The 12,803-nt window shown below is 41.5% G+C and overlaps 1 protein-coding gene across 1 annotated transcript in view; it reads right to left on the reverse strand.

Moving 5' to 3' along the window:
• Positions 1–7,630, reverse strand: part of LOC139385641 (uncharacterized) — a 33,970-nt gene extending 26,340 nt beyond the window's left edge. Inside the window, exons 1-2 of the mRNA XM_071130873.1 lie at positions 7,319–7,630; positions 4,983–6,529 (exon numbers count right to left, since the gene is read on the reverse strand). Coding sequence (XP_070986974.1) covers positions 4,983–6,263 — 1,281 coding nt within the window. The 5' untranslated portion in view covers positions 6,264–6,529; positions 7,319–7,630. The remainder of the gene's footprint in view (positions 1–4,982; positions 6,530–7,318) is intronic.
• Positions 7,631–12,803: the final 5,173 nt, after the last annotated feature.

A 12,803-nucleotide genomic window follows, 5' to 3' on the forward strand; every position in this document is an offset into this window, starting at 1 on the left:
TTACCTTACAGCTACTACTACTTCTAACACTACAACTATTACTACTACCCTACCTTACCTTACAGCTACTACTACTTCTAACGCTACAACTTTTACTACTACCCTACCTTACCTTACAGCTACTACTACTTCTAACGCTACAACTTTTACTACTACCCTAAAAAACATTGATTTCAAAGCTCAAAGACTACTTTTGAACAATTTACACAGTAAATCAATAAAAACACATTTACAGGAAAAACTGTGCCGATGCAAAGCTTGATAACAGAGCTACGGTAAAAATCCCAGTTTTCTTTAGGTTACCAAACTTTGTATCGGCTACAGTTTTTCATATAATGCGTTTTTGTAAAACTTTCTGCATGAAAATGTTTCTAAGTACAGCTACTACTACTTCTAACGCTACAACTATTACTACTACCCTACATTACAGCTACTACTACTTCTAACGCTACAACTATTACTACTACCCTACATTACAGCTACTACTACTTCTAACACTACAACTATTACTACTACCCTACCTTACAGCTACTACTACTTCTAACGCTACAACTATTACTACTACCCTACATTACAGCTACTACTACTTCTAACACTACAACTATTACTACTACCCTACCTTACCTTACAGCTACTACTACTTCTAACACTACAACTATTACTACTACCCTACCTTACAGCTACTACTACTTCTAACACTACAACTATTACTACTACCTTACCTTACAGCTACTACTACTTCTAACGCTACAACTATTACTACTACCCTACCTTACAGATACTACTACTTCTAACACTACAACTATTACTACTATCCTACATTACAGCTACTACTACTTCTAACACTACAACTATTACTACTACCCTACATTACAGCTACTACTACTTCTAACGCTACAACTATTACTACTACCCTACCTTACAGCTACTACTACTTCTAACGCTACAACTATTACTACTACCTTACCTTACAGCTACTACTACTTCTAACGCTACAACTATTACTACTACCCTACCTTACAGTTACTACTACTTCTAACACTACAACTATTACTACTACCCTACCTTACCTTACAGCTACTACTACTTCTAACACTACAACTATTACTACTACCCTACCTTACCTTACAGCTACTACTACTTCTAACACTACAACTATTACTACTACCCTACCTTACCTTATAGCTACTACTACTTCTAACGCTACAACTTTTACTACTACCCTAAAAAACATTGATTTCAAAGCTCAAAGACTACTTTTGAACAATTTACACAGTAAATCAATAAAAACACATTTACAGGAAAAACTGTGCCGATGCAAAGCTTGATAACAGAGCTACGGTAAAAATCCCAGTTTTCTTTAGGTTACCAAACTTTGTATCGGCTACAGTTTTTCATATAATGCGTTTTTGTAAAACTTTCTGCATGAAAATGTTTCTAAGTAAAGTTTGAAATCAATGGGTTTTGTTTGGTATGCATTTTAAAGGGAAAATGTGAGTCTCAGCTAGAGGTTGACCGATTAATTGGAATGGCCGATTAATTAGGGCCGATTTCAAGTTTTCATAACAATCGGAAATCTGTATTTTTGGGCGCCGATTTCCGATTATTAAAAATATATATATATTTTTATACCTTTTATTTAACTAGACAAGTCAGTTAAGAACACATTCTTATTTTCAATGACTGCCTAGGAACTGTGGGTTAACTGCCTTGTTCAGGGGTAGAACGACAGATTTTCACCTTGTCAGCTCAGGGGTCCAAATCTTGCAACCGCACAGTTAACTAGTCCAACGCTCTAACCATTGCACTCCACGAGTAGCCTGCCTGTTACGCGAATGCAGTAGAAGCCATGGTAAATTGCTAGCTAGCATTAAACTTATCTTATGAAAAACAATCAATCATAATCACTAGTTATAACTACTGATCCAGTTTAGCAGGCAATATTAACCAGGAGAAATTGTGTCATTTCTCTTGCGTTCATTGCACGCAGAGTCAAGGTATATGCAACAGTTTGGGCTGCCTGGCTCATTACGAACTAATTTGTCAGGATTTCACGTAATTATGACATACATTGAAGGTTGTTCAATATAACAAGAATATTTAGACTTAGGGATGCCACCCGTTAGATAAAATACAGAATGGTTCCGTATTTCACTGAAATAAACGTTTTGTTTTCGAAATGATAGTTTCCGGATTCGATCATATTAATGACCAAAGGCTCATATTTCTGTGTGTTATTATGTTATAATTAAGTCTGATTTGATAGAGCAGTCTGACTGAGCAGCAGCAGGCCCGTAATCATTAATTCAAACAGCACTTTTGTGCGTTTTGCCAGCAGCTCTTCACAAGCACAGCGCTGTTTATGACTTCAAGCCTATCAGCCTAATGGCTGGTGTAACCAATGTGAAATGGCTAGCTAGTTAGCTGGGTGTGCGCTAATACTGTTTCAAATGTCACTCGCTTTTAGATTTGGAGTAGTTATTCCCCTTGCGCTGCAAGGGCCGCGGCTTTTGTGGAGCGATGGGTAACGCTGCTTCAAGTGTGGCTGTTGTCGATGTGTTCCTGGTTCGAGCCCAGGTAGGGGCGAGGAGGGGGACGGAAGCTATACTGTTACACTGGCAATACTATAGTGCCTATAAGAACATTCAATAGTCAAAGGTATATGAAATACAAATGGTATAGAGAGAAATAGTCCTATAAATACTATATTAACTACAACCTAAAACCTCTTATATTGGAATATTGAAGTCTCATGTTAAAAGGAAGCACCAACTTTCATATGTTCTCATGTTCTGAGCAAGGAACTTAAACGTTAGCTTTCTTACATGGCACATATTACTTTCTTCCCCAACACTGTGTTTTTACATTATTTAAACCAAATTGAACATGTTTCATTATTTATTTGAGGCTAAATTGATTTTATTGATGTTTTATACTAAGTTAAAATAAGTGTTAATTCAGTATTGTTGTAATTGTCATTATTAAAAAAAAAAATTTAAATTAAAAGTGTCCGATTAATCGGTATCGGCTTTTTTGGTCCTCCAATAATCGGTATCGGCGTTGAAAAATCATAATCGGTCGACCTCTAGTCTCAGCATAATTGCTTTACCATGGAATTGCTTAACTACTACCACTAGTGAGTCTACAACTACCACAACTATTACTACTCTACAGTACATTACAGCTACTACTACTATTAAGACTACAACTACCTCAACTATTACTACCCTACAGTACATTACAGCTACTACTACTATTAAGACTACAACTACCTCAACTATTACTACCCTACAGTACATTACAGCTACTACTACTATTAAGACTACAACAACTATTACAACTACCCCCTCTACTACTTCTAGAATGACTACTATCCCCACCACCACTACTTCTGCTACTATAAATATTCCTATTAAATATTCCATTCCAACCTCCTTAGAGTAAATGTGGCGTGACAGAGTCTAGACAGCTCTGCAATGGCTAACACCACTAGTAAGAGGCAGACCCTGGGGTCAAGGTGCAGTAGTGAACAACTGAGATAGTATGTTAATTTAACATAGTCACAAGGTAGCAGATTATTTCAAAATGACTTACAGTCAACACATAGGGTTATATTCAGTATAATGTATTGCGGCTTATGCAGGACTCAAACCATGCTCTAGTCTAGTTAAACCAAGGACTAGATAGGTCTGAACTCTGCTTTAGGAGAGGGCTGAGTGGGCTGAGAAACTGGTTCAGGGTGGGGTGGAAACCTGGGGGAATGCAGTGAGAGTGGGTGAGACCGATGTAGGACCGTGACATAACCTGGCTCAAATATCCAGACCTGCGTCACTGAGCAAGGTCACTGACAGCTTCCAGCACTGCAGCCAACAAGGCTCTGTACGGCTTGTAGGGATGGGGCAAAATCAACTACCACTCTTTGGTCATCAACGTTGGACTAAATTCTAATTGAAGTCAATTCTAATTGAAGTCAGTCAATTCAGGAAGTAAACTGAAATTCCAATTCAACAATTGAAAATGGCATTTCATTTTTGTGAATTCTCAATAAACCTAAAAGGAGAAACTACTCATTTGAAAATGTTATTTTTGTCTTTGTTTGTTTGTTTGTTTACTTCCTGAATTCACTGAGTTCAATTCAAATGTTCAACCCTGTTTGTCATGTCTGGCCATTGTCTAAGCTTGTAAAATCAAAGTTTTAATGCTATGCTAAGGAATGTTAAAAAATAACCACTCTTTCATACATTCATATTCTCAAAACACACAAAGACATAAACAATCCAAACAAGCGCATACATACATGGCCATACAAATAGCTACGATTGGCTAGGCAAGCAAACAGTCAAACATACTGTACACAGCCATCCAAACAGATACCAACTAACCAAACAAACACACTCACTCTTACCAAACCAAGCCACAAGAATACCTTGTTTGTGTACGGGTGAGAGATCTAGATTGAAAGAGTTGCCTTCGAATCTAGTGAAACATTGGCATGACAATAGGGGCATACTGGCATACACAGTGACATGGGAGAAGTTAGGGGCATATAGGACAGCTATGGCCCCACTTACCTGAGGGCGTGGCCCTATCACAATGAATCAGACAGGGAGCAGAACAGATGGGATTACATACCCACCCTTTATCAGTGAGATGACAGTGACAGCTCAACATCACAATAGATGATGTCATCAAAATGGGACTCCGCAGCTAATCACCCCCTATCTATAGAGTAGAATTATATAAACAATGATTTTGGTACTAATCCTTTCTATTTCAGTCAGCCTCCCCTCCTCCTCCTCACCTCTCATCCTCCTCTCAGCAGGATATGGCATTTGATGAGATTGAGTCCCCAGCTCACACTGTTCCCTTCCACAATTCTCTACATTTCTCTTCCCCAGCTTCTCCCCCCCCTCCTCTTGGTGCTCCCACTGATGACGCCATCCCTTCCTGTCCCCAAACCCACCACCTCGGTCCTCACTCACCTTGGTGCGCCCGTTGATGACACAGTCCCCCAGCTGCCCGTTGGCAGCGCTGTGCATCACAGCCTCGTCGATGTGTGCCATCAGCGTGGCGATGCCCTCACACCCCGGCTCGTGCCCCTCCACCCAAGCGATCTGGTCTCCACGGATACTCCGCGAAGGGATGCTCCTCTGGCTAACCAGCTGACCGCCGCGGAACTTCCCGCTGCGATTCAGACTCTCCACCTCGCCCATCACCGACTCACCCAGCCGTGGCCCCAGGAAACTGTCCTTCACACAGATACCGTAGGAATTCATACAAGGCACAATGTACTTCTGGGCGATATGCTCTGCCGACCAGCCCTCCCCGGCCTGTAACCGTAGAGACGGGATGCTGTTGGACTCTACTGGGGACATCTGGTCTGGAACGGACCCGGTGCTCAGCTGTGTCACCTTGTGTACATTGTGGTGCAGCTCGTTGCAGTGAGGGGCGGGCAAAGGGGGGTGGGGGGTGGCGCCGTGGTTGTGGTTGCTAAGGTTATTGTTGACGCTGTTGTCGCCATTAGCAGCGAGCGGAAACGCCTTGCCTGGTTTGGAGGGCTCTGCTTTGTGAACGTCGCTCTCCGCCACTAGTCTCCGTTTGCAGTCCGGGGTTATCGACTCTCCTGGTCCGTAGAACATCATACCTAGAGATCCTAGACCTGACCCCGCTGACAAGCCACATCCTTTGGGCATCTCCAGACCCATGTCCCGGTTCTCCCCGCCTCTCCGCTTCCGATGGTGCGGTTTGACCTGCGGGTCACCATTGGCCCTCTTCACTAGAAGAGCACAGTTCTCATGTTGTGCTCTGTCCCCATTCTCCACGAGGCGTGCTCTGTTGCCGAGGGGTTGCGCAAGGCAATTCGGTGTCTCCCCCACCCCCCTCACTTGCAGAGGACAACCGTTGGAAGTTTGCGCCAAAACCCCACTGTGGCTGCCCTCAATGGTTGCGGACGGAGACACGATCCCGCCGTTATAGAACGGGAGCCCAGAATTCGTCTGCTTCTTTAAAACCATGATTCCGGAAGAGCTTGCTTTGGAAGCCAGACCTGACAGTAACTCCGCAGCCTTGGCGCTCCCAACAGGCGCCATGCCCGGGCAGTATCTATTTAGTCCATTTAGTCCCATGTTGGTCTGGAAAGGGTGATGCTCGGCAGCTCCGAATATGTGTTCACCGTTTGTCACTCTCTCATGCGAGGCTGAAAAACTGCGATGTCCGTGGGAAGAGCTTGGATTTAAAAGGTCCGTGTGTTCCAAGCTCTCCATTTCATCTCGTCTAGTGCTGGATGTGCACGTAGCCCACGTCCTCGCCTCATTTTTTACCAGAGCCACTGTGCGAGAGGGTGTGTAGTACAACTGCCGAGTGTGCGAGAGAGGAGCGGTGCCGCAGCGTTGGAAAGTTTCATATTAAAAAGTCCAGAATAGCTCCGAATATGCCTCAGTTTCTTTCATTCGTGGTTTTTCTTGAAATGGTTTCACATTTGTCTTCTATTGATATGTTTTCTGATATTCTGAAGTTTGAGATGATGTTTCTAAAACGAAATAATACATAATTACTTGACTGTGATTACCGTTAGCCTACAATAAGTAGGCTAATGGTATCGCCCACAGGCTTGGAACGAAATAGCCCAGCTAAACACAAAGCAGCCTAATTCTCAAACCAGGCCTAGGCTATTCACACTCCCTAAATTAAGAAACCTGTAAGGGACCCGAAACTTGCTAGACACATTTAATTGTAGGCCTAATATCTTTTGTAACGTGGCCTACATTTGATTGGCAAACTTTAAATATGTCAAAATTGCTTTAAATATTCTTATATAATATTCGAATCATATATTACATTCAGACATTGGTCTATCGTGGCTCGGGTAGTTAAATAGGAATTGATTTGTTACAGCAATTCAATTCGAAAATATCAACGCAAGGGTCGCTTACAAAAAGGGGTTGTGTAAAGCGTCTTCATTTTTATGAAATATTTCAGGCAATAACACATTAAAACGTAATAATACGGATATCTGTAAGAATAATTCCCCACGTCAGGAAGAAGGGGGTAAGCACACTGTGAGAGCAGCTACTCTGAAGAACACATGCCACTCCACCTTGTTATTCATTCGTATTTATTAGTGTTTAGCCGGTATTCATAGCCTATAACTTAGAAATATAGCCTACACGTGTTTGTATTCCTCCCAAGATACAAATAGCCTATATTGGATTATTTGAGTGAGTTTAGCTATGACTTTGAAATCAATTCAATAAAGCGCAGAATACTAGTAACCCGGGCAAAATATAGCCCACTATCTGTCAGCTGGTTGTACACTTACCTATCTGGAACGCAGAGCTCCAGTAGCGCAGCCTACGTGACCGGCTGAGGGTACGTCTGTTATTTCCGGGATTGCCTTGCTGTCGTTCCAGGCGATTTTCATTTATGTTTAGCTAATAAATATCCAGATATGTCCACCACCCAGGGTGGAATTTGGAAACATATGCTTGTCCTTGGGAGAGAACTACCGCTTCTGCCTGCGGGAGTCAGAGTAGGTCCCCCTCAATCACCAAAAAGTACGCTCCATTTCTCCACCCGTGTCTCTCCGCTGGTAATTCCCCCAGCATCTCTCTCTATCCCCCCCCCCCCCCACACACCTCTCTCTCTCTATCCCCCCCCCCCCCCCTCTCTCTCTCTATCCCCCCCCCCCCCTCTCTCTCTCTCTCTCTCTCTGCTCGCTCGCCCTCTCCTGTCCATGAACGAGCCTGTCAGTTACACGTGCACATGGACACGTCATTCAGAACAGTTCAGATCAGAGCCGGTTGTGTGCACAGTTGTTGACATTCTTTGCAAGTTAGCGAGTTATCAGCTCCGTTCTAGATAAGTATAGGTCAGCAATGGGGTAGCCTACATCTATTACCATAATTGTCTGTATGGTAATAATATTTTTGTTTTGTTTTGTAAAGTGGTTTCTTGCATCATACAACAGAGCAATTTACAGTAATCTATTTGGCCCAATGTGTTACAGACTAAGTAAACAAATCATTAATTAATGTCAAGCCCTTTATAATGTAAAAACGTTTTATAAGTCTCATGCAATGTAGGCCTGCATTAAACACCGCATATAGGCTACTGTAGGCTATATCATAGAAATCAAAGCTATTTCCATGTGAAAATGTTCTGTGTTTTGTTTGTAGGCCACGAGGCCGACATTATGCTCAAATAGCCACAATAGACTATTGGCTACTGTCTTAAACTGTAAGGGTACAGCCTCAGTGTTCACTGTAAACGTGTGCCAGAAATTGCACAAAATTCTCACAAGGTTCAAGTTTCTGCTCACAAAATACCTAAAATTTGCACAGGGCCCCAAAAACAAAATAATTGAGGGAACATTGCTGAACAGACGTTGCTCTTCAGTTTTGTGATGAAGCAAACATATGTGTAGTTGCAGTGGTGGAACAAGTACCCAATTTTCATACTTGAGTAAAAGTAAAGATACCTTAATAGAAAATGACTCAGGTAAAAAAAAAGTGAAAGTCACCCAGTAAAATACTACTTGAGTAAAAGTCTAAAAGTATTTGGTTGTACATATACTTAAGTATCAAAAGTAAATATAAAAAATACATACAGTTGAAGTCGGAAGTTTACAAACACTTAGGTTGGAGTAATTATAACTCGTTTTTCAACCACTCCACACATTTCTTGTTAACAAACTATAGTTTTGGCAAGTCGGTTAGAACATCTACTTTGTGCATGAGACAAGTCATTTTTCCAACAATTGTTTACGGATAGATTATTTCACTTATAATTCACTGTATCACAATTCCAGTGGGTCAGAAGTTTACATACACTAAGTTGACTGTCATGGCTTTAGAAGCTTCTGATAGGATAATTGACATAATTTGAGTCAATTGGAGGTGTACCTGTGCATTTATTTCAAGGCCTACCTTCAAACTCAGTTTCTCTTTGCTTGACATCATGGTGAAGACCTCAACAAGTCTGGTTCATCCTTGGGAGCAATTTCCAAACGCCTGTATCATCTGTACAAAAAAATAGTATGCAAGTATAAACACCATGGGACCACACAAACGAGTCCTATATTAACATAACCTGAAAAGCCACTCAGCAAGGAAGAAGCCACTGCTCCAAAACCGCCATAAAAAAAGCCAGACTACGGTTTGCAACTGCACATGGGTACAAAGATTGTACTTTTTGGAGAAATGTCCTCTGGTCTGATGAAACAAAAATAGAACTGTTTGGCCATAATGACCATGGCAAAATGGCTTAAGGACAACAAAGTCAAGGTATTGGAGTGGCCATCACAAAGCCCTGACCTCAATCCTATAGAAAATGTGTGGGCAGAACTGAAAACGCGTGTGCTAGCAAGGAGGCCTACAAACCTGACTTCGGTTACACCAGCTCTGTCAGGAGGAATGGGCCAAAATTCACACAACTTATTGTGGGATGCTTGTGGAAGGTTACCCAAAATGTTTGACCCAAGTTAAACAATTGTAAGGCAAATGTTTGACCCAAGTTAAACTATTTAAAGGCAATGCTACCAAATACTAATTGAGTGTACGTAAACTTCTGACCCACTGGGAATGTGATGAAAGAAATACAATTATTATTCTGACATTTCACATTCTTAAAATAAAGTGGTGATCCTAACTGACCTAAGACAGGGAATTTTTACTTGGATTAAATGTCAGGAATTGTGAAAAATTGAGTTTAAATGTATTTGGCTAAGGTGTATGTAAACTTCTGACTTCAACTACAAGTATCAAAAGTAAAAGTACAAGTATAAAACATTTATATTTTCTTAAATTAAGCATAGCAGACGGGACAGTTTTCTTTTAGCTACAGATGGCCAAGGGCGCACTCCGACACCGTTTACAAACGAAGCATGTGTTTAGTGAGTCCACCAGTTTAGAGGCAGTAGGGATGACCAGAGATGTTCTCTTGATAAGTATGTGAATTAGACTATATTTTCCTGTCCTGTTAGCATTCAAAATATAACAAGTAATTTTGCGTGTCAGGGAAAATGTATGGAGTAAAAGTACATGATTTTCTTTAGGAATATAGTAAGTAAAAGTGGTCAAAAATATAAGTAGTAAAGTGAAGTACAGGTACCCCCAAAAAACGACTTAAGTAGTACTTTCAAGTATTTTTACTTAAGTACTCTACACCACTGTGTAGTTGAATGTATTCCACCACTGTGTGAATGTTGTATTTTTGTTGTCACAGCCTTATTGTGGTGTATGAACTAATGGGTTATAGACCAAGCAATGCAAATGTCACAACATGGGTTGTAATATGGCTTTTTAACTGGCCTGGCTTCCCCAGTGATTTTACCCATTCACTGCTACTGATAGAAAAACCTCTGTGATACAATGTAACTGTTTTGAGGAAGTTGGCTGTCATGAGTTTGGCAACAATGTAGGCTATCACATTCCTGTTTGTAGGAAATAGGTCCAAAAGTCAATGATAGTCAGTGGCTATTAAGTTGTTCCCAGTGTGATGACGAAAAGCCTTTGAAATCTTTTGAACTTAAAGCAGACATTGACAACCTCGAAATTTGGATTGGTTATGGATTAGGCCTAAAAGTAGGCCTACAGTATTGCTATGGGTGCACTACTATGTTGAAAATGTTTTACTTAAACTCGTATACACTATATATACAAAAGTATGTGGACACCCCTTAAAATTAGTGGGTTCGGCTATTGTATGATTTCAAGCACACAGCCATGCAATCTCCATAGACAAACATTGGCAGTAGAATGGCCTTACTGAAGAGCTCCGTGACTTTCAACATGGCACTGTCATAGAATGCCACCTTTTGAACAAGTAAGTTCGTAAAATTTCTGCCTTGCTAGAGCTGCCCCGGTCAACTGTATGTGCTGTTATTGTGAAGTGGAAGTTTCTAGGAGCAACAACGGCTCAGTGGCGAAGTGGTAGGCCGCACAAGCTCACAGAGTGGGACCGCAGAGTGCTGAAGCGCGTAGTGTGTCAAAAATGTCGGTCCTCAGTTGCAACACTCACTACCGTTGGGAGCTTCATGAAATGGGTTTCCATGGCCAAGCCTAAGATCACCATGCGCAATGCCAAGCGTCAGCTGGAGTGGTGTAAAGCTCGCCGCCATTGGACCCTGGAAACACTTTCTCTGGAGTGATTAATCACGCTTCACCATCTGGCAGTCTGACGGACGAATCTGGGCTTGGCGGATGCCAGCAGAACACTACCTGCCCCAATGCATAGTGCCAACTGTAAAGTTTGGTGGAGGATGAATAATGGTTTGGGGCTGTTTTTCATGATTTGGGCTAGGCCCCTTAGTTCCAGTGAAGGGAAATCGTAACGCTACAGCATACAATGACATATTCTGGACAATTCTGTGCTTCCAACTTTGTGGCAACAGTTTGGGGAAGGCCTTTTTCTATTTCAGCATGACTATGCCCCCGTGCATAAAGCGAGGTCCATACAGAAATTGTTTGTCAAGATCGGTGTGGAAGAACTTGACTGGCCTGCACAGAGCCCTGACCTCAACCCCATCGAACACCTTTGGGATGAATTGAAATGCCGACTGCGAGCCAGGCCTAATTATTGCCCAACATCATTGCCCCACCTCACTAATGCTATTGTGGCTCAATGAAAGCAAGTGGAAATTACACATTTTAGAAGCCTTTTTAAACCTAGAATACACTAAAAGTTTGCATTTCCTACAACAACGGGGTGATCAAATGAAGATCATACTTCTACAGTGGCGAGAAAAATGATCTGAACCCCTTGGAATTACATGAATTTCTGCATAAATTCTTCATCAAATTTGATCACAACAATAGACAAACGTAGTGTGCTTAAAGTACTAACATTCAAATGATCTATTTTGAATACATAATTTAAATATTTACAGTGTAGGTTGGGAAAAGTATGTGAACCCCTAGGCTAATGACTTCTCCAAAAGCTAATTGGAGTCAGGAGTCAGCTAACCTGGAGTCCAATCAATGAGAGGAGATTGGAGATGTTGGATAGAGCTGCCTTGACTTATAAAAAACACTCACAAAATTTGAGTTTGCTATTCACAAGAAGCATTGCCTGATGTGAACCATGCCTCGAACAAAAGAGATCTCAGAAGACCTAAGATTAAGAATTGTTGACTTGCATAAAGCTGGAAAGGGTTACAAAAGTGTCTCTAAAAGCCTTGATGTTCATCAGTCCACGGTAAGACAAATTGTCTATAAATGGAGAAAGTTCAGGTCAGGGCTTTGTGATGTCCACTCCAATACCTTGACTTTGTTGTCCTTAAGCCATTTTGCCATGGTCATTATGGCCAAACAGTTCTATTTTTGTTTCATCAGACAAGAGGACATTTCTCCAAAAAGTACAATCTTTGTACCCATGTGCAGTTGCAAACTGTAGTCTGGCTTTTTTTATGGCGGTTTTGGAGCAGTGGCTTCTTCTTTGCTGAGTGGCTTTTCAGGTTTTGTCGATATAGGACTCGTTTGTGTGGTCCCATGGTGTTTATACTTGCATACTATTGTTTGTACAGATGATAGTGGTACCTTCAGGCACTGTTGCTACTCTCCCTAGGAGTGGCCGTCCTGCAAAGATGACTGCAAGAGCACAGCGCATAATGCTCAGTGAGGTTAAGAAGAATCATAGTGTTAGCTAAAGACTTACAGAAATCTCTGGAACATGCTAACATCCCTAGTCTACGATATGTAAGACACTAAACAGGAATGGTGTTCATGGAGGACACCAAGGAAGAAGCCACTGCTGTCCAACAGAACATTGCTACTGGATGTTCCACAGCGCTACTGGCAAAATATTCT

The sequence above is a fragment of the Oncorhynchus clarkii genome, chromosome 27, assembly GCF_045791955.1.
Source record: "Oncorhynchus clarkii lewisi isolate Uvic-CL-2024 chromosome 27, UVic_Ocla_1.0, whole genome shotgun sequence".
In the NCBI taxonomy this organism is placed as follows: Eukaryota; Metazoa; Chordata; class Actinopteri; order Salmoniformes; family Salmonidae; genus Oncorhynchus; species Oncorhynchus clarkii.